At 32.8% G+C, this 24030-nt stretch overlaps 2 protein-coding genes across 2 annotated transcripts; both read right to left on the bottom strand.

Annotated features, from left to right (window-relative positions):
* Window positions 1–1015: 1015 nt before the first annotated feature.
* Window positions 1016–9319, bottom strand: LOC130218744 (GTPase IMAP family member 4). Its single transcript, XM_056450998.1, has 3 exons — window positions 9188–9319; window positions 7301–8080; window positions 1016–3277 (listed from the first exon to the last, which is right to left on the bottom strand). Exons 1-3 carry the CDS (start codon window positions 9216–9218, stop codon window positions 3252–3254), a joined length of 837 nt encoding a protein of 278 aa, XP_056306973.1. The 5' UTR covers window positions 9219–9319; the 3' UTR covers window positions 1016–3251.
* A 314-nt stretch (window positions 9320–9633) lies between these two features.
* chmp4c (charged multivesicular body protein 4C) lies at window positions 9634–16717 on the bottom strand. Its single transcript, XM_056451155.1, has 5 exons — window positions 16304–16717; window positions 15094–15271; window positions 11074–11182; window positions 10558–10684; window positions 9634–10457 (listed from the first exon to the last, which is right to left on the bottom strand). Exons 1-5 carry the CDS (start codon window positions 16548–16550, stop codon window positions 10396–10398), a joined length of 723 nt encoding a protein of 240 aa, XP_056307130.1. The 5' UTR covers window positions 16551–16717; the 3' UTR covers window positions 9634–10395.
* Between the last annotated feature and the right edge of the window lie 7313 nt (window positions 16718–24030).

Here is a 24030-nt window from a genome sequence, read left to right on the forward strand (position 1 = left end):
ATGTTTTCCCAAAAATGAGACTATTTCCATCACAGAAATGTAAGGCCCTGCCATTTTCATTTCTGTCTGTAACATTCTCTTATTGCCTATCATTACAAACCACGAAGAAGTTAAGAAGATTCTGCTAGCTTGTGTCGCCACCCTATGTTAAAAGCAGCAATACGTTTAAAAGTAACACGTAAAACACATTTTTTAAGGGATAGTTCACCCAAAAAAATGAAAATTGACTCACTATTTGCTCAAATGGTTCCAAACCTTTACAAGTTTCTTTCTTCTTTTGAACACTAAAGATAAATTTTGAAGAAAGCTGAAAACCTGTAACCGTTCACTGCCATAGTATTCGTTTTCTTCTTATTATGGAAGTCAGTGGTTACAGGATTTCAACTTTCTTCAAATATCATCTTTAGATCTTTTGTGGTTCACGTTTTAAAATAATATTTTTTTTTGTTTAACAGAAGAAGAAAAAAGTCATGAAGGTTTAAATCAAGTAAAAAAAATTATTAAATGATTATTTCGTTTTTGGGTGAACTATCCCTTTAACACAACACATTTGTATTCTTCTTGGCTGATTACATTTCTCTGAATATACCAATGAAACACATATAAAAAATATTATACATATAAATAATATAATACAGTATATTGCTGTATATATAAATGTAGTCACAAATGTACTGTTTTTGTACATTATAGCACAAATGCAATGAAATTAAACTATTTAATAAATGTAAATTTTATTTTACTTAAATTTAATTAAATATAAAATGTAATGTAAAAGTGTAAACATTGAATTATTTATATTATTAACGACAAAAATGAGTACAATAACACTAAAGATCCATTTAAATGAATGCTAAATATATTTTTCAAAAGGAGAAAATAATTAAAACACACTAAAACTTGCCCTATCAGCAACAACTTGCTGTTGCAGCTTAGAAGGTCAGAGCAACTGAATTAAATAAATTATCTTTTCATGATAAAAAGAGCTCATAATAATAATAAAAGGTCACAGACATCAAAGAATAAGATTCTTTATGGCTTTCAGAAATGTCAGCATATATAAAAGGAATGCATTCATGTAAATCAGTAAATCGCAGACACTGAAAAATCATAAGAACTCAAACCTTCCAAGAAAAATGATGATATTTAGACTGCTTACGGCATTCAGAATACCATTTGTAACAACTGTCACTTGACAGAATGCTATATGATTAAAAGCATTCAGAAAGAAAACATCCCAGCAATCCTAAAACAATCAGTAACTTAAAAGCATCATTCAAAGCATGTAAATACTTCTTCCACTCATATAATAAGCAGCAAAAATAATCCAAAAAAATCATGAATGTGAAAAATGTTTGATGAGGATTGGGGACATTTACTACATCTGAAACATCTACTTTTACACATGCTATTGTATAATGAGCACAACAGACTCCGAGTCTCTGATAACTGTATGAGTGCATTAGTTGAGGCATTTTACAAACTGTTAACTCATTAGTGCAAATAATTGATGAGCAAGAAGTGTTTCTGTTCGATTAATGACTCCATTACCTTATTGTTTTCTGCATCAGTGTAGAGACGTGGCTCACTCAGTCAGTGTGTAACTAAAATAGTGATATACAATCATTTACAAATGCATTTGATAAAAGAATGAAGTATACTGGTTTATTTGCACAAATTTTACTTTTGATGACAGCAATTTGTGCTGTTGTTATTCATTATATCTCTATTGGTTGAGAAATACAACCTGTGAGGCAGGGGTGTCCAAACTCATTCGTTGAGGGCTGGTGTCCTACTGAGTTTAGCTTCAACTTGCTTCAATGCACCTGCCAAGATGCTTGTAAAAGCTTGATTAGCTGGTTCTGGTGTGTTTGATTAGGGTTGGAGCTAAACTCTCCAAGACCGAGTTTGGATATTGACCTTATTCTTCAATGCGGAAGTGCGCTCGTTTTTGCGATCTTCCAATTCAGTAGCCTATGGAAGAAATGACTTGGAATAACAAACAACAGAAAACGGTCAAACTACTTGCCTACAAACAAGTGTGTCCATGACTATACAGACAAAGCAGAATAACATAATAAGAAAATATCAGTTTGCAACATCAAGCAAACAAGCTGTTTTTAACAACTAAAAATGAATGGAAGTGAATGAGACTGGAAGTCTCGAGCCAAAAAGATTCACATGGCTGCGCCCACTCATACATGAAGAATAAGGTCAATAAGGGAAATTTGCCTTCTATAAGCCCTACAACTTAAAGTTGTCTGGACTAGTGTATAGATAGAGTTGAAGTCAGAATTATTAGCCCCCCATGAATTATTAGCCCCTCTGTATTTTTTTTTTTCCCAATTTCAGTTTAACGAAAATATATATTTTTTTCAGCACATTTCTACACATAATAGTTTTAATAACGAATTTCTAATAACTGATTTATTTATATTTGATGGTATGGTACAAAATATTTTACTAGATATGTTTCAAGATACTAGTTTTAAAGTGACATTTAAAGGCTCAACTAGGTTAACTAGGCAAATCATTGAATAACACTGGTTTATTCTGTAGACAATAGGGTATATGCAGAAGGACTTTTAAATTGTAAGTAGCCTGGGTCAAACGCTTCCGTTGAACTGTATGCCATTACAAAATTGGCGCGTTTAAAGTCTGTTTTCTTTAAAAATCAATGACCTTTACTACCTTAATTATATATGCTATAAAGTGGGTCTCAGAATGTACAAGAAGCACTGCATTAAATAAAATTTTTCCTTACCATGTCATCTTTAAATTTATTTTACTCCAGTATTTCCAATGGCATTTCTGCGCTAGCCTGCTAATCCTGACTGGTGGGTGCGATTATACGGCTTTTCAACTAAATGAATGCTGAAGTCTATTTATTTGATTATATTTTAATTACATTACAACATCGATGCTGTAAAAGAAACTGTATAAAATTGAAAAAGTCACATTAACCGTTCACCGGAAGTATATCGGATATTGTTAGCAAATAAGACTTTCTCCAATAAATAAATAAAATGAATAAAAGAAAAATACTATAAGAAATACTGTGAAAAGATTTCTTGCTCTGTTAAACATAATATGGGAATATGGGAAATAATTGAAAAAGGAAAATGAAAATTCACAGGAGGGCTAATCATTTTGACTTCAACTGTATATGGGAATAATAATTTAGGCACGAAGAAGTGCGAATGGAATGGAGGTAATCAGCACAGCACAGCACAGGATCGGTTCACACAGCTTTAGTCACTCACTTCTTCAATCAAATCTGCAGAGATAAGCAAACAAGAAAGATGTTATACAAATGCAATGCAGAAAGATTTTCATTATGATACTGTTTTCAACAATGTAGACTCTAGGGCTTGCCAATATGTCAAGTCTATTAACATGACATACAGTGATGTGAAAGTTGTTTTTTTTTTTGCAAGTTTATTATATGTTTGCATGATTGGCCTAGTCAAAGTCCTGACCTGAATCCAACTGAGATGCTGTAGAACATAGGTCTCAAACTTGATTCCTGGAGGGCCGCAGCTCAGCACAGTTTTGGTCCAATCCTATTCAAGACTACAAGAGACTATTAAGCAGGGGTAAGTTGGAGATGATTAAAGCTAAACTGTGCAGAGCTGTGGCCCTCCAGGAATTGAGTTTAAGACCATTACTGTGGAATGACCTCAAAAAGACGGTTCATGCTCGAAAACCTTCCAATGTGTTTGAATTACAAGCATTCTGCAAAGATGAGTGGGCCAACATTCCTCCACAGCGCTGTAACAGACGCAGAAGTTATCGGAAATGCTTGATTGCAGTTGTTGCTGCAAAGGGTGGCCCAAACAATCAGGAATAGGATTTTGTTTTCCATTAATAACAAAAACCTTGCATGATGTGTTTACTTGTGTTATCTTTGACTTATATTTAAATTTGTTTGAGGTTCTGAAACATTAAAGTGTGAGAAACAAAAGCAAAAAATAAGAACTCGGTAAGGAGCACTTTTTCGCACCTCTGTTCATGATCTCATTTATACAGTTGAAGTCAGAATTATTAGCCCCCTTATCCCATTTTCTGTTTAATGGAGAGATTTTTTTCAACACATTTTTAAACCTAATAGTTTTAATAACTCATTTCTAAAAACTGATTTATTTAATCTTTGCCATGATGACAGTAAATAATATTTGACTAGATATTTTTCAAGACACTTCTATACAGCTTAAAGTGGCATTTAAAGGCTTAACTAGGTTAACTGGGTTATCTAGGCAGGTTAGGGTAATTAGGCAAGTTATCGTATAACGATAGTTTGTTCTGTACACTATCGAAAAAAATATAGCTAATAGAGGTTAATAATTTTGACCTTAAAACGTTTTTTTTTTTTTTTTTTCGTTTTTTTTAACTGCTTTTATTCTAGCTGAAATAAAACAAATAAGACTTTCTCCGGAAGAAAAAATATTATCCTAAAATTTCCTTGCTCTGTTAAACATCATTTGGGAAATATTTTAAAAAGAAAAAAAAATTCAAAGGGGGTTTAATAATTTTCATTTCAACTGTATGTGTGCAGTATACATTAACCTCATGTAAAAGACAATTCCTTTTTTACAATTCAAAGTATATACTTGGAAATGTACTCATTCGTATTGGATTATATTTCTCACTTTTTTTAAAACTTCAGGAAAAAATGTTTGATTAAAAAAGTTTAAAAATACACATTATCAAAATAAAAAATACTATTTAAAAACTAAAGATTACAGGTCCAACATAAAACTGCTAAATCAAATGCAAAATGTAAACAAAGTACTTTCTGGATTGTAACTTTCCCATGACGTTGTTATTCATGTTTCTGTCTGCATCACTGTAATGTCATGTAATATCATTTGCATATAAAATACAAAAAAAGCATTACCATAAACAATGTACCTTGTGACTCCACAAACTAAATGATAGCACATAATATAAAATGACACACTTTTTGATTTTATCCATATGATATTAGTGCAGTGATCAGAGGTGAAATTCCACACACAATATATATATATATATATATATATATATATATATATATATATATATATATATATATATATATATATATATATATATATATATATATCGTTATATTGCACAGCCCTGGTAAGCCCTGGTAAGCTCTGGTAAGTAAAATGATTTGATTTTGGTATCTATTTTGATGAACCCTTTAACACATTTTGTTGATTATAAGTTACACTTCCATTTATTTTGATAAGAGTATTAGTAGACCATAATGTTCTGGTTAGTGCATTGTTGACATGCACTTGCAAAAGTTTCTTTTAGTTAGGAGAATGTTGGTTGGTGGAGCAGTGTCAGTAGGTAAATCTGCAGCTAATACTCTAAATACTCAAAAAATTGCACAATTTTTGCACTATACTGCATCTCATTTAAGTTTTTATAATGAAATCTACACATTTCACAGTTACAATATAACTACAAGTTTTAAATCAATCCTTATTACTTTATAATATATCATTCACTCATTCCTTCTCCTTCAGCTTAGTCCTTTTATTTAACAGGGGTTGCTACAGCAGCAACCCAGTACTGGGAAACACCCATACATCCAATTTAGCTTGTTCAGTTCACCTATAGCACATGTCTTTGGACTGTAGGATAAAACCCACGTAAACATGAGGAGAACATGCAAACTCCACACATAAATGGCAATTGACCCAGCTGGGGCTCAAATCAGCGACTTTCTTGCCATGAGGCCACAGTGCTGCCCATTAATAATATATCATTAGTTTTATTTTGCTATTTACATTGTTTTCCCAACTCAGTTGAATGAAAATAATGCATTATTTAACATTTATAAACAAATATATTGAGAACATTAACTTTACAGCTGTGACAGTCTTGCATTAGAGTGCATTTTGTTTAATATTACATTTATTACATATTAATTATTTACACAATTAAGCAAAAGTTATATATAGTTTCCTGACATATAGTGTATGAAAATCTGTTGTTCATAATGTTTTATAAATTCTTAAATTATGACTTTTTGTACTTGTTTAATGAAAAATGTTGTGAACTTGAATGCTATAGCTGTTACTAATATGCATTTTTTATTTAGTATTTTTTGTGATTTTATTCATTGAAATAATATATTTTTTTAATATATTTGTCCAGTTTCTCTAAAAATATTATCTGTAACTAATATAAACACTTTATTCATTTAAGGTCAATGAAACAGTTGACAGAAAAAAAACATTCACAACTAACTGAGTCCATTATCTACAAATATTACAAACAACATTGTTTTATGTTTCTGTTAGTGCAGTGATCAGAGGTGAAATCCCATACACTCCACACACTCAGAGTATGATATATAATGAAAACTCAAAGAGCCAAGAAAATGAATTATCGTCAGATATGCAAATAAACTGGACAGCGCTGTAAAAGCTACTGTGTATTATATGCTAAGACATACTAATGTCCATGTAAAATGAAAACACTAATCATTTTTCACTCTGTATGCAAATTATGTCTTGTCTGTTTGTGCAACATACTGTTGTGCAAGAAAATAAATCAGATTTAAAGGTATAGTTCAACCAAAAATAAAACAAATACTCACAATTTACTCACCTTCAAGTGGTTTCAAACTTTTATGAGTTTCTTTCTTCTGTTGAACACAAAGAAAGATAATTTGAAGAAACCTGAACACCTGTAACCATTGACTTACATAGTAGGACAAACAAATGCTATGAAAGTCAGTGGTTACAGGTTTCCAATATTTTTTCAAAATAACTTATTTTGTGTTTAACAGAAAAAAAAACTCATAAAGGTTTGAAAAATAGGGTGAGCAGGGGCGGATTTAGTGATTTTGGGGCCCTAAGCAATTCAGGGCCCAAGTCCTGAAATGCACCCTTTCTTCTTTTATTTAATTTTTATTGCTGTTTTTATATTACTTATAATCTTCTTTTCTTAATTTGAAATAAATGTAATCTCTACATTTTAAAAGATTAGTTTTGTTAAAATGAATTTACAACTAAAAATAATAAATATTTTTTTTATAAATTTGACTGCTGGACTGCTCTATGATGGATATTTTATTTTGTAATATTATTATTACATAACATTACATTATTATAATAATATTATATTTGATTGTATATGAATTCTTATTTATTTATGTTAAAATTCAATTTGTTTAACTCACACCATACAAAATATCATAGAAAACGATGTTATATATAGTTTATAGGTATAATTTATACTCTAAAAATTTATTGGAGCCCCCAGATCCAATCATATATCACATCATATCTTAACTCACTTTGTGGAGGATCCACATCCATTGATCGCAGTGAGTTGCAGGATCCATTCTGTTTTGGTCTAGCGCCGAGTTCCCTGTTCTCTTTCACAGAATTGGAATTTAGATTCAGACTTTGAAGTTGACTTTGTGTTTTTGTTTCGTCTGGTTTAAGGATGAAGCAGCCGCCCTCTTCAGCTACAATCTTCTCAACCTTCTCCATCAGCTGAGGCAGCTGTGGGTGTTCACCAAAAATATAGTTATTGATCACATGGTATCTCTTCTTACATTTGTCCAGCACCCACTGAAGGTCACGACCTTCCCTTCGTATATGCCTTTCTATAGACCTGTCCTTCAAAATCTCAGCCCAGGTGAACACCACCAAGGTGTGCTTCCACACATCCTCACCAAACAAAGCCAAGTTCTCTTCTATGCGAGCGCGGTCCGTTTCGGTGAACATGCCCACTGGTATGACCAGCAGAAATGCGTGGGGTCCAGGTTGCAACATGCTAACGCTTCGTACCATCTCCTGCTGATAGTCTGCTGGTGTGGTCTGGGCTGAGAACCAGCCAGGAGTGTCTACTACCATTACTTGGCGCAAATCGACCTCGGTTTCACGTTTCACACAGAATTCAGCTGCTCGTTCCAGACGAAACTCTTCACGGCCCAGAATAGTATTGCCAGTCAAACTTTTACCTGGCCATCTCCAGCCCAGCAGGATCAGACGGAGCTCTGGGAGACGATTAGCCTCACGGGTGGCTGCTGCCAAGTGTTTCTCTTCCTCAGGGTCAAGTCGGTCATCTGCTGTAGGGACCCAAGACATTATTATTTTTGGGGGTCTAGAGGTGAGTGAAACCGTAATCTGGCAATTTATGCATTGGTAATAGAAAGATATGTTATGCTTAATGATATGGCATATGAACATGTATATATTACGCTGTTACAGTACTTAAACTGTTTCATTGTTAAAGTGATTTTAATTAATTAGTATTTTATGTATTGTGACACGGCTAAAACGGTTTCATATTATTTAAACTTATATGTTGGACTCCAATATATTCCAATAATATTTTTAGATATTATTATAACTTATTGATTTGATATATTAATTCTATTGCATAACTGTTTGTTGTATTTTTATGGTATCTTATGTTTTGATAACAGATATTTTGTCAAACAAAAATCTTTTAGATAACTGTGCAGGTTATGTTACATACACTTGTACTTATGGTGTTAAATAATATATTGAAAGAACACAAAGCCTTTATTCCATTATGGAGACATATAGGTCAAGCAAAACATTGTCAGTGATAGATTTTCCCAATGATGTAAAGTCTGAAAGCACAGAGTGTCTTAATCTGAAATGTGATCTTATGACATCAGGTCTAGGAAGGAGTAGGAGGAAATGGATGACCAATACGATTTCCCCCCGATTTATATCCACTTAAACTCCCAAGCAAAAGTATTAATAAACAGTAGCTTATGTTTTATACAGTAAAACAATTTATAATTATTAAACCTATTTAAAAACTATAAATACTTTTATATTTGTACACTATAAGAATACTTCTATATTTGTACACTATGTTTTCACCCTAAACCTTATAAATGAGGATACATTGTTTTACATCAGCGACTGTAAATGACCTCGTAATATGTTGCTGAATAATTAATAACTCATGGATGTATGTTTTTGATAATGTAAGTGGATGTGTTGTTACTTTAGCTCACCTGTGAGCGTCATACCTGTCTGAATAAGCTACGAAAACAGTGAGACGTGTCACATTCACCCGACGTACTGTACACTCGCCGGCTAAAGTAATGCACTCAAAGCCAAACTAAAGTACAACTGCTGCGTTATAAAACATGAATCAACGGTTTATAACCAATATAAGTATATAAACAACTTACCAGTTGAAATTGGTGATCTATTTGAACTCATGACGATACCGTGTTTGTAACTTAAGACGCGTGTCGCGTAATAATCCGGGAGAGTAAAAAAACACAATTTCCTGCTTGCTTCGGCAGCGAAGGCGGGCAGTTGTTTTGATTCGTGAACTATTCTTTTGAGTCGGATCTTTTTGATGAATCATTTGAGCCGGTCAGTGAGGTTCTCGAGAAAAATGGTCTGACTGAGACGCTGAAGTTAACTATAAATATCATGGTAAGCCTTTATACTTATCGCTTATTGTGATATATTTATAAGAACATATTTTAACACAAACAAATGGCTATACAATGTTTTAAATAATTACATTTCCTTGTGATTTTAGGACAATAGCTGTTAATTAACTGATTAATGTACTTAAGTACCATTACATAAACATTATTAATAATAAAGACATCATAAACAACAATTTGGACAACGTAGTTTTACTTTTAGGCGACCATTTGATGACGTAAGAATTGAATGAATAAATTATTCAAAAGAACCGATTCGAATAGTCTGAGTCATTAGGGGGTGGCTCGTGAACTCAGAACATTATTATGCCAAGGTGAACTGGAGGGTTTAGCTAAACTGACTGCATATGTACAAACCATAATTAACACACACACAATATATATTTAAAATGTCACTTTTTTTGAGTTTTAACAGAAATCCCAAACCCCAAAACAGCAATATGATGGACATATACTGAATATTATTGTACTTTAATAAAATACAAATATTAAGATAAAGTAATTTGGAAAAAAATACAGTGTACTCAAAAGCCAAAACTCATCTAACAGAGTAAAAGTCACTACAGTCTCACAAAATCCTGTGGCAAACACTGAACTAATGGTATTGCAAGTGTGTCAAAACTTAAACCTAAAAACACTTTTAAATCATGTTTCATGAGTTACATTTTCACCCAAACCCCAGTATACTATATTTAATTTAAACATTATACTTTAATATCCTTCAAATAAAATGACACTATTTACACAAAGCAAGGTAATCCTTAATCTTCAAGACCACCACAAAGTAATCATTTTGAACACAAATGTTTCCCTTCACAAAGGTTTCTATTTTTTCTTTTAAAAACTTCTTACTATTTAACAAGTTACTGGCAGGATATACAGCAGAGCTATGAGTGCAAGAGAACATCAGGTAAGATCGAGTGTGTGTGTATGGTTGTTTATGATGCCCAGGAAGCCAACCTCTTCATATCATGATCATCCTCAACTCTCCTCTTTGAGGCTAGAAGAGTGAAATAACAAACATTAAGATGAAGTGCAGACTGTATAACAAAATTTGAACTCTTTGTGTAGAGATTGAATGTGTAGGTGTATTTGCATACTTTCCCTGTGGCTTGGTCTTGTGCTGGGCAGTTTGTGGGTTGGTGCGCTTGGTAATCTGCCCATACTCTTCATACTTTCTTCCAATTCCTCCTGTTCCAACTCCGCCAGTTCTGCCAACAACTCATCCTGATAGATAGATAGATAGATAGATAGATAGATAGATAGATAGATAGATAGATAGATAGATAGATAGATAGATAGATAGAACAGTAAAAATCTATCAGTAAAAATAACAAAAAAGATTGCATTTTCTAATTCAAAATTTTAAATATTAATGAATAAAATCATGATTAAAATGAAAGGAATAATTCAATGAAAATCTAATTATCCTGTCATCATTTACTCTCCTTCCATTTGTTCCAAACGAGTTTGAGGCATTGAAATACATGTTTTGTATTCTTACTATAGACGTCAATGGCTGCTGGGTCCCAACATTCTTTAAAATACCTTATTTTGGGTTCAATTTCACTCCCAACTAAAACTTGCAATTATTACCTTTAATTCATAGTATGTACCTCATCAAACTGATCACCGAAAGGTTTTGAGATGGCATCACTGATCTCCTGAGCTACTTCCTGTTGATCGGTAATGTCCTGCATGAGGGAGTCAATCTTATCCAAATCTCTGTAAATGAGAGAGGCAGAATGAATTGTTTGCAACTGTAGCAGTTAGTTGAGTGTTTTAAAACGGTCTTTCTTTCAGCATTTGTAAGATCTCACACAGCTGAGTCAACAACACGACAGTGTCCTAAGAGTCAGACAGTTTTTAATCAGTTTGACAGTGTTAAAAACCATCAAAGCTTACCTTAAATGAACTTTGAAAATTTTCCATTACAATTATCCATACATCCCATGACCTCTATAATTCAATCCACAAAATAATTCACAGTTGCTGTACATTTACTTTGCATCAAAATAGCTTTTAAGGTTAATTTGTGGAGTAATAATAATAGCACTCACTTTTGATCCATATTGAACGCAATAACAGAGTCTAAAGCATTTTGTCACAAATGCAATGTGTTTGGTCACGAATAGTTAAAGGGTTATTTCAACTAAACATGAATAGTTAAAGGGTTATTTCAACTAAACATGAAAATTCTCTTAGTAATTATTCACCCTTATGTAATTTTAATTCTCAGAGACCTTCGGTGCCAACTCAAGGCTGGGGCCCAAGTCCTGCCTGCCATATTTTATTTGGCCTGCAAGAGCATATGATTTACATAAAATACGAATTTAAGTATTTATGTGATTAGTACTTACTGGGTGGCAAATAATGCGAAATACACAACACATTCGCCATGAATGTGCAGAATTATCTTCAATCGAGTGTTTTCAACTCAAGTGAATATATTGACTGAAAACTACATATTTCATGATGCATGTTTGTTTTGTGGTGTCACGGTGGCGCAGTGGGTTGCACAATCGCCTCACAGCAAGAAGGTCGCTGGTTCGAGCCTTAGCAGGGTTAGTTGGCATTTCTGTGTGGATTGCATATTCTCCCCGCTTCCTCAGGGTGCTCCGGTTGTTTCTGTTATAATTTAAAGGGCCACGAAACCCCCCTGTTTCAGCAGGGTGTTTTCACACCTCTAGTTTGGAAAAAGTCAGGAAAGTGGGTGTGTCTAGCTCTGTTTAGGTAGGAGTGTCAGGTGGAGGGAAAGAGGGAAGGTTTTTGATAAAAATGGGAGTTTCCGTTTGGGCACGCGCTGATTTTCACAGAGGCAAAACAAACACAGATGCAAGAGAGAAAGACAGTGACTGTTTACATGGACATCAGTAATCAAATTATTTGCCAAATCATTAACTTGTCGACTTTAACTGCAGTTTGGCACTTTCACTTTCATTCAGGAACATTTTATGCTTGCCCCCCGTGACAAACCAGGTATTGCATTCAATGTGTTGTTTTAATGGAATGTTTGATACCGCTCGGTGAGTGGGAGAAAAAAAAAACTCAGCATTTCTCGGTGACTTACATGCACTCGGTAGGTAGCGTCAGAAAGCCACATCGGCTATGTGCGTACAGACTATCCTGACACAAAATGCTGCGAAAATTCTACACGACAGTAATAGTTTGATTGCGGTGTTTACATGTTTACACTTAGAAAGCAGCATTTACAGCAGATCTTTTAATCTAGAATATTGTGAGTGATATTAACGTACTGTAAACTTAGTAACTAAATCATTTTGACTAAGGTCTGTCTTTAAACACTGAAAGAATACTGCTGACAATACGAACTAACTTTTCCATCTGAATAAACAAACAAAGACCTCTGATCGCTCGCTTACCAAATCTGTAGAGACAGAACAATCGACACCAACTGGAGCAGCTTCTTTATTAAAAGGAGACAAGCGGCAAATCGGGATTTCACCATTTCGAGATGCGAAAAGCTCTCTGGTAAAAATGTTCCTTACAAACGTATTTCTGTGGCGTGTCGTGTGCACTGTAATCCACACGTGAGGTCCAGCTGCACTCTCATAGCGGGGAAATGAAAACAAAACCTGCGTTGCAGCACATTTAAAAACGCAACACTGACGACCTATGTCCCCAAAAAATTCTTCTTCTTCCACAACGTGGCGTCTCTCTGCTGTCTGAACACTGTAACAGCTAAAAACAGTCTTCAATCTATCATGCATATTAATAAAGAGCACGCTGATTGGTTTGAACCAAGTCTTTCCTATGAATTAATGCTGCACGCTCATAGACATCACGATGTACTCACAGGTACAGGCATCCACTCTCCACGCTGGAATACACGCAAGGATCTAATTGCCGTGATGCAGCTTCAAAAATTCATTTCAAACCAGAAGAACGAATTTGCTCGACAACCAATTTTCACTTTTTTGTGAAATATATGTGTTCTCAAAGTGTTTTCAACAGCATGGAACAAATATATGACTGTCAACAGCTCAAGAAATGTGTTTTGGTGTTTTGTAACACTTTAATCAAGACACAATAATTTAACAATATGTAAAGGACATAAATTAACATATATAAAGTCAGACTGGCCCTTTGAGGGCAGACATTTATGCTGAAGTGGATATATGTTTGCCAATGTTTTCTCTTCCTCGTCAGGGTTTGCGTTTACTATGGGTAGTATGACGTATGACCAATAGAGTCAGCAGTGAGACACACAAGCATTTTACTGTCCATAGTAAACACGCACCGGGACCTGACAGGGCTGAAGAGAGGACATTGGTGAACAAAATAAATGTATTTATTTATTTATTTTTTGAAGCTTCATATGATTACATTTGAACCAATGAAGTCACATGTATTTTTAGTTCCTTTTCTGGACTCTGAATGTCTCAGGATGATTTTCATTTTTTGAGGGTAAACCAATCCTTTTAGCAAACCATCCTTGCATACATCAAGGAAATGTAGACTCATGAATTTAAACAAACTGGTTCATCATGGGTTACTGGTTTTTGATCATCATAGATTAACAATATTTTCCAGTTCACACTGTGTGATTTTGACACAATGAAGATTTTAAACCCAGAAAAAAAACCCCTGTGAAAAAGAGTTAAAATTTAACCCATTTTCTGCTAAAACTTTATATTATGTTCTTATTGTCTTCTGTAATGTGCAACACACAGACTTTATAATTTTGCTTATTAAAAATTTGTTGTAATTTGTATACTATTTTTAATTGTTATTTTCTTCTGTTAAGTTTATTATTTGTTTCAAGAATATTATTCTTTTCAGAATTTTTAAAGAAAAAAATAAGGAAATTTATATGAAGAAAAGTTAGAATATGTTTTATGTTTATATAGAAAATAGGTTACTGTACAATCTTATGCTTGGCTGATGTGTTTGGTTGTAAAAGTGCATCTACAGGTACTTCTATAAACAGTCACAGCGGGTCAGATTGTCCACCACAGAATGAGTACTTTAATAATTCTGAAAATGATTATTATTAATTGCTAATTATTATTTTATAATATTAGTTATTTTATTTTATTGTGATTTTTTTTTTTAGTTAACAAAAATCATTCATTCATTAATTTTCTTTTCGGCTTACTCCCTTTATTAAACTGGGGTTGCCACAGTGGAATTAACCGCCAACTTATCCAGCATATATTTCACACAGCGGATGCCCTTGCAGCCGCAACCTATCACTGGGAAATTTAACAAAAATATTTTTTACAAATAGTTTTAGGTCTTTTATTTTTCGATTATGAAAGTAAATTTGGTTCTATATGCATGAGCCTTCAATCCACAGGTAAATTTAAATATGTAAAGAAAACAAGTAATCCCGCAAACAATCAATACTTGCTGAACGATTTATTAAATTACCTTGATTTAATAAATCATTCAGCATGTATCGATAGTTTGTGGGATTACTTGTTTATTTTACACACTTTGAGTTCGTGATTTTTTCCTATGCACCAATCTTTGCTGAGGAGTGCTAAGTTGGAGTTGAATATGTTGTTTGAATATGTATAAATCTTCTGTAAGCAACAGTTATATATGGGTTTGGGTTTATAGTCATTACACAAAATATCATAAGTGTAAAGAACAGCAATGACAATACGCACATGTTCTCATGAACTCCTTTGATGGCTTTAGCGGCGTAACCCATGTTCTTCAGGACTTCTGTGTTAGTGGTGGCATTCTCAAGGGACTCTCGCTGAAACTCAATAGTTGACAGGGTCCCATCAATCTGGGTCAGTTGCTGCTCAAAACGTTTCTTCCTCTTAAGAGCTTGAAGTGCGGCTGAGGATAAAAAAAAAAATTACTGTTCATCATCAACTAACATTTCAAGAAAGTATTAATTAAAAATACATTTCAAATATTATAGGCAAATCATTGTGTTAAACACTTGCATGTTATGTAGGATTTTGAACATGTGCCTATGTTTAGGGAATATATAAACTCTTTAACGATATAAAAAATGGAACAAAATGAACAAATGACAACATGAAACAAAGTTGCCATTGCGTGTTAACAAGATAACAAGAAATTATGTGGAAAGAAAGAATAGTTTACATGTAAAACAACTTCCTTTCGTAAATTTCGAACACTCAAATAAAAAGTAAACAAAGAACCACATAAAAGACAACAGAAGTCCAAATAAAAAGCTAACACAAGTTCATGCATCTGGGAGTAAACCACATGCTCATGTATGTAAATACACAAAGAGACAACTGTAAATGAGGAGTGTCCAGATGAACTGCATGTTTCAGGTGCAACAGGGCGTCACTCTGCATAAACAAAAGTCATGTTTCACTGACATGTTTCACTTGGGTGTTGTTATACTTTCACGATGTAAATGATGATGCTTTCAAATGCATATTATGTAACAAAGATTTAGTCTATTATAGTGAGGGTAAAATAAAATGTGTTGGAGATTTTCTTTTTTACTATTCCTTTATCCAACAATTTGTATGATATCCCTCATAAAACATGAACTACATACATTTAGGAGTTATTTAAAACATATGTACACAACTAATTATGTTATTTCCTCTAAAACAAACTTTATTACAACTTTTTAAAAGTTTTGCAAGGGCTATACATATATAAGGTGTCAGTGAAGAACAGGATTTAGAAATATGAATAGTATTATTTTTTTTTATTTATTTTATAAACATACATATATAAACAAATATAAAACATGATTAAAAGAAAGCTTCTCTTTATCGGGATGTTTAAAGTATTAAAGGAAATTGTCTTCTCTTTATCAGGATGTTTGAATTGATCAACTTTATATGCGAAAAGAAGAAAAAGATGTCATTAGCCGCCTACCTCTTTTGTTTTTGGTGCCATTCTTCTTGGCGATCACGATTTCCTGCTCGATTCTGCTCTCCAGGTATTCCTGTTTTTTAGTTAACATCGCCTCCGTCTCTCTCAGTCTGTTGATGGCCTCCTGTGGCGATGGACCGGACCGGGACCGATGCTTAGATTTAGAACTAGATCCAGAGCTAGAACTGGACCTGGATGAACTGGATGAGCTTGAAGAGCTTACCTTAAACATTTTTGAAATTTTACTCATTTTCAAGATAGGCTTGAAATTATAGATCAGGAACCGACTTGCTTAAAATATACAGCTAGGATTCCAAGAGAACGTGGCAATTCTTGACAGTTTGCTTTTCAGATTCGACTCAGTTCAAAACAACATAAACCAACCTCTTCCTGAAATTCAACACCTGTGTGTGCGCACTGCTCACATAAATTGCACCACATTAATGTTGTTGAAGACGCGCCTATTCAGAATGGAGCTGACGTCACACAATGGGCGGGGTAATAGTACCGAAAGCTTTCTCTCATTGGTCAGATACGACAGGTATAATACCCTTACGCTGCATTCACCTAGATTACCCATTTACAGTCAAATTTATCAGGTAAAATCTAATATTTTTAAATATTTGGACATTGATAGCTCATGTTCTTTTGGCAAACAAGCAGAGGAGACATTAATACATCTGTTTTTAACGTTCAATTTCCAAAAAAAATTGTTCACACCTAGGTTCACATATTTAATTAATAAATATTTTCATAACATTCCATTTTTAATTACAATAATAATAAAAACCTGGAACAGACTACTTTTTTTGTTATTTTGTATGGTAAATATTCACAAACAAAAACCCATCCTATCCTATTTATTTATTTATTTATTTTGGAATTGAATTAAACTCAGTCCTAAACTTCATCTCATAATCTTCATCTGATAAAGAATAATATAAAAAACTAAGATTGTTAAATATTAAGCAGAGATAGTCAAAGAATCATACTTTGCTCACTTGTTTTTGTTTGAATATCATTGTAACCTTTGTTTTAGTATTTTATAACAAATTATTTTATTGCTAATATTGTATAGTTTTTCTCTTGTAATTTTTTAATTGTATGCATATGTATGACTTTGTGGATGAGGGTTTATTTATTTATTAAAAAGTAAACAATTATTTTTTATTAAAAGATGTAGGTTTATTTCTTGCAGAATACACAGCAGATTCTGCTGATCTAATGCTGTAATTACTTTATTTTACTTTTTTTTCCAGCAGCTGGGGTACTGGGAGAAAAAAAATTAAATTACAGCTTTTAAATTACAGAAATTTAATGTAAAGTAATGGACATTAACTTACAGAAATTTCCTTAAATGTAAATTTTCGGTAAATTTCTGTAATGTAACGTCTGCTATTTTACAGTAAATTTCTGTAATTTAAAAAACACAAATTAACGATTTTTTTATAGTGTATAAGATCTCTGCTGTTATTGGTTTGTTATTTTCAAGTTTCCGTCAAGCTCCTCTAATTTTGAATGCAAATTTAACTGCATGCTTCTTATTTTGTAGGACATCTTAGAAAAACCTTCCTGTTCCACAGAGAAATTATGCATTCTCATTGTCACAGTTAAACCTGCCTACATAATCATATGTAACTTTCCCTAATTGAAATGGTAAATATGGATAAGAACTGTCACACATAAAAAAATTATTATTAATTAAAAAAACTTTACCTACCCAGGTCTGGAAGTGAACCTTTAAAGTGAAAGTGGTGGATCCAAAGAGTTCATATATCTTCCAATGGTGCTAAATGTTTTCTTTTTCTTTTTTCTTTTATAACTATCTTTTCTCAATTACTATCATATAATTAATCTAAGTTGTACTTATGGTTTTATGATTATGTTTATCACACAAGCTCAATTTCAAAAACTTGGATTGTTGCGGTGAAATCAAGAAATTGTGATATGTTAATTCTTGTATTCAATCAACAAATAAACAGAAAATAATTTCAGAGTTTTACTGACCATCAGAATTGTGTTTGATAAATATACTTTTTTTATTTTGATGATTGCAATACAAAGTACAACTGAGCCTGGTTTCTCTCGAGGTTTCTTTTCCATCACTTTCATCAATTGGTGAAGTTTGTTTCTCGCCACTGTTGCCACTGGCTTGTTCAGCCTGATCTCACGAGAAAACGTAAGTATTTTACATTTTGTCAGTTTAGTGGCTAATTCGTACGAATTCGTTCGAGTTCAGTCGTACGAAATTGTATGATTTTAAAAACCCCACCCCATTCATACGAATTAGCCACTAAATCAAGAAGTTACGAATTGCCGTGAGATTGTGTTGGCTTGTTTGGTTTGGGACTTGTGGAGCTGTGCATTGATGGATTTGCTCTTCATTGTTTGGACTTTCAACATTGAAAATTAAACCACACTGAACTAAACTACACTGAACTCTGAAAACTGGACTGACACAGTTTCAATTTACTAGAACTTCTATGTTAAGCTGCTTTGACACAATCTACACTGTAAAAGAGCTATAGAAATAAAGAAAGATGAAGATGAAAGTTGGGACAGAAGCAAGTCACATACACTGTTAAAAATATGTTGCTCACTTACATTTTTAAGTTAAAAACATTTAACTTTACAAGTCATTTTAACTTGATGAAACTTCAAGTTAAAATGGAATTAAAAAAATTTAAAAAGCTGTAACCAGATTAACATTCTAAATTATGTTAAAGTAATATAAAAACATATGTTGTCATGACTTTTTATTATGTAATTTTTTACAGTGTAGGATAACTGCAAAAGTTTGGAAACAGTCCGCAATAAGCACGTAAACTGGCAATATGAGGACTTCAGAATTGGTATAAAAGAACTCCTCAGTCTTAGAAAGCGAAGCTGGGTCAGAGTTCATCATGTGCCAAAAGTCATAAAATGACTGAAGAATTGTCATAAAAATTAAAAATCACATCTAAACCGTTATTCTCAGTGCAAAATAAGCAACCACCAGCAGCCAATTAAAACATTGAGGGAATTCATAGAAATCTCAGTCTGTGAGCACAGCGGGAAACCTCAGCTGAATGTGCTTGACATTTGAGCCCTCAGAGGGCATTACATGAAGAACAGTCATGCTGTGACCTTCAATAAAGCCAAATAGCATAAAAAAGCCAAACAAGAGAAACGCTGCCTCTGAACACAGGCTTCAGGAGAATGTTAAAGAGAATTAAGTAACCATATTCTTGCTTTCATTGCATTAAAAAAAAAACTTTTGCAATTGGGGTTATATTTTCTACAGTATTTCTCCCTGTAACTTATATACTCATGCTATTTAAATACCATCACCTCTCTTTGTCTTCAAATTATGCAAATGTGGTGTATTTTCTGCATATTGGCATCTGACCTGAGAGTTCTCCTTCTAAATTGACAGTTCATAGTACAAAATGTTTTTTTCTAGAAGTTGATATTTGCATGAGCTATTGTTTTCTGCAGTTAGATGTGTGCTGAAACCACAAATCTTTCAACATTTATTGTATCTTGAGGGTCATGGTGACCTAACCTCATCTTCATCCCATCCAAAGATAGAACAAATGATCTAGTATAGATTAGGCCTAGCCTACATAATACTCATTTGTTGCTGACACATAAAGATGGAAGTGCTCCAGAGTCATTTTCAACATTTAATACAGGTACTCACAATATTTCTCTTGCTACTTGACTCCTATCTGCAAATACATTGAAATTCTTCTCTGTAAGTATTTATTACTCTTAGATCTTAAGTTTGATATTTTTTCATACTGTATACAAACTGGCTTTAAATTACTTGTATCTATTTCTCTTTTGAATATACTAATATCACTGTTAATGTTTGATTGGCATTTTGGGTATTCATATTTGCATCAATAAAATGATACTTCATAAAACTTAAACAAGAATCTGGCTAGTTATACGAGAGTCAGGAAATTAGTTCATATTGACTTCTTTCATTGTGGCTATAATATTTAGCGTGACCATCTTTATGATACAGCCTGCTTCGATTTGTCCTTTTGTTTACAAAATTATCAGCATAAAGTGTGTGTATACTCTTATTCATATACAATTGGTCAAAATTATTAACCCTCCTGTTTTTTTCTTTTAATTCCTTTACAAGTATTTTCCAAGTGATGTTTAACAGACATTTTCAGAGTGTTTTTTTTCTGTTGTTTCCATTGTTTCTAAAAATCAGTATATATATATATATATATATATATATATATATATATATATATATATATATATATATATATATATATATATATATATATATATATATATATATATATATATATATATACATATATATAAAAACAAAAAACAATATGAAGTTCAGTAATATTAGCCCCCCTAAGATTTTTTTGTCTAAACCAAACAAACCACTATTATCCAATAACTATCCTAATTATCCTAATGTTAACATAGGTTACATCTTTAAATTGCACTATATGCAGAATATATCTTGCAAAATAAATAGAAGAATATTATACACTGTCACCATGGCAAAGACAAAAGAAACTAAGTTATTAGAAACTAGATATGAAAACTATCATGTTTAAGAATGTGTTGAAATTAAATCTTCTCTCCATTAACCCGTGTGCACGGTTCAAATTTACTGCTCTTTTGTAATGTTCGGGAAGAAAACATCCACTGACTTAAACTGCTGTAAAAATCAGATAAATATTTTTTTCAAAGTTTTTTTTTTGCATAAATCTGTTAATCAACCTCAATTTTAATCAAAACTACTAAATTGTTTAGAAAACTACAGGATTTTAACTTTTTAATTGCCAAGTTTACAAATATTGTCACTGATTTGGTGGGGGAAAAAAACACACAAAATGATGTGTTTTCAATATAAAATGTTGTGGACTGGATTTTTTAAAACCTTTTATCAAAGCAAGTGAAAGATTAGTAACAACATTGGCTTTGATGCATTTTTTCATTTTTTCTCCCTAATTTACTGTTGGTGGCTGTTTTTGCCCCATCGACTTTCATTATAACCAAATTTGATGGTGCATAAATACACAGTGTTTGTTTTTATTTACTCCAATGTAGTTCTGAGAGCTGTGGTGCATATTTTGATTTTCTCAGACACATCAAGGTAAGTGCATAAAGGTCACTCTCACACACTCAGACACACATACACACACTTTAATTTGCTATTATACTCTACATAAAATCCAAAACTTAGCAGTTTTTTTTCGCACAGGCCTATCTAAAGGTTTAATACTGCCAACTGATGATCAACAGTAAAAATTACAAATTTTACGTCTTCCCGCAGGGAAAACCACCAACAAACAAAAATGCATGATTATATGGTGTCATGGTTTTGTAATAAAAAAGGTGGTTGTAATGAAAGTCAATGGGGCAAAAACAACCACCAAAAAATTAAAATAAATAAAAAATGCATCAAAGGCAATTTTGTTTCACATGTCCAAGACTTTGATAAAAGGTAAAAAAAAATCCATTCCACAAAATAACTTTTTATATTAAAAATATTTCATTTTGTGTTTTTTTTTTTCCTTTATAACAAAAGGGTAGTAAATTTGTTAATTAATGAGTTTTTTTTTTATTTCAAAGCATTTTCTCAAAATACGTGTCAAAATAACATGCTAGCTGAAACACAGAAAAAGTTATGGCCATATGAAGACACAAAATCACATGAAAAAAATCCCCAACAGTACATAAAGGTAACACTTGGCAAAATGTCACTGGAGGGCTAATAATTCTGACTTCAACTGTGTGTTCATTTATGCTGTGCACTGCACAAATAAAAATTGATTGTTACATTTACAGTGGAGCTGAGTGAGAGAGAGAGCAATAAGATCACTCCTCTCAGTTTGACAACATTATTTGACCCCTCAAGTCCAGTCATCTATTAATGCTTCATTGGACTTGCATTTAATACATAGAGATGATACAGAATGATATATAGAGTGCGATTTAGTGCGAGAACAGTGCAGTCTATGGACTAAAAGTGGAATCTCTTAACCTATAGAGCCTGATTTAAAAAGAAAAAAAAAAAAAAGAAGCTAATTTAATTTTGCTTATCAGAGGTCGCAGGTCCACAGCCCCCTGGCACACAGCATTTTTGTCTGAATTTCTGAACCGGCATAATCAATTTCCTGTCTACTTTTTTCCCTTGTAGTGAACTATATTTAATTATTAAGGAGTAATTTTGCAGTCAGCTAATGTGTGTTTCAAGGGTTTAGAGACAAACCCTTTCCTCCTTCCTCACTTGCAATGCATTGTGTGAATTAATAATTAATTATTTTAATCAATACTCAGATTTACTGTACTGCTACATGATTACTGTACATTTACACGTTATTCACAGAAAATCTTGATATCTGCTCTTGGCAAGTTGTGAAAGGTGTATTCATAATTGTATCTGATAGTATCTAATTAAAATGTTTTCTTGGGTCAGAAAAACAGTAGACTAATCATGAATTGAGTGATAGTAAAAGCTTTTTATTTACTTTACCATGACCATTCACCATTTTAAGATGATGGATTATATACACAGCTAGTGTTTTTCAGCCAATGATGAACATTAGGTGAAAGCTAATGGTGAAAGTGACTATTTTCAACTTCATAAGGTTCCTTTTAAAGCATTGATGTTGCAATGTAATTCAACAGTTGAATTCAAATATAGGCCTAATCAGTTAAATAGTCATAAGCATCCATTTGGTTGTTAAAGCATTAAAAGAGACGAAAGACCATTTAAATGCAGGCACTGTCATTAGCAGCAGGCTAGCATAGAAATTCCATTGAAAATACTGGAGTAAAATTAATTTTCATATTTTAAAGATATGGCCTGGGAAAATATAATTTAATGCAGTGCTTTTTTTGTTTAGTCTGATACTTTCGTATTTCAGCCAGGCAGTGAAGATCGCTGTTTTTTTTTAAAGAAATCAGATCTTAAATGCTGCGATTTTGAATAGGATGACAATGGGCTGTATGCACACGGACTTTTAATTTTCATCCAGGCAGCCCAAGGGCATCCGGTGAACTGTCTTTCTATTACAAAATTGGCACGTTTAAGACCTGATTTCTTTAAAAATCAGCGATCTTCATTGCCTGTTAGATATACGATATGAAGTGGGTCTCAGATATCGGACAAGATCACTGCATTAAATTCCATTCCCCCGCCATGTCTTTTAAAATATAACAGTTTATTTTACCCCAGTAATTTCAATGGAATTTCTGTGCCAGCCTGTAGGGCGCTAGTGGTTACAACAGTCTTTCATCTCGTTTTACACTTGAACAACTAAATGAATGCTTAAGTCTATAACTGAATGTATTGCAATTACATTACAATATCAATGCTGTAAAAACAACCTTGTGAAATAGAAAATGGTCACATTAAGCTTCACCAAGTTTATCGTTGGTTTTAAAACTCTGGAGCCTATTAACCGGAAGCCCTGGGGCTGGCTGACTGAAATTAGAAGTCCATTTGCAAAGCACTTTTCATTTCTTTGTCACAAAACAAACAAACAAATAATAATAATAAATACTTGACTTAAGACTGTAATTTGGCGAGACTAGTGGTCAGAATGGATTACTGAGCCAAGGCATAGACATTGATTATATTCATTTAAACAATAAGTATCATTTGTATAAATGTACACACCATTACCGCTATAAAGTTTCCACAGTATAATGAAGCATATTGTTCTAAAGAAAAATGTTCTTTTAAAAAAATCTGCGAC

The sequence above is a fragment of the Danio aesculapii genome, chromosome 24, assembly GCF_903798145.1.
Source record: "Danio aesculapii chromosome 24, fDanAes4.1, whole genome shotgun sequence".
Lineage (NCBI taxonomy): Eukaryota > Metazoa > Chordata > Actinopteri > Cypriniformes > Danionidae > Danio > Danio aesculapii.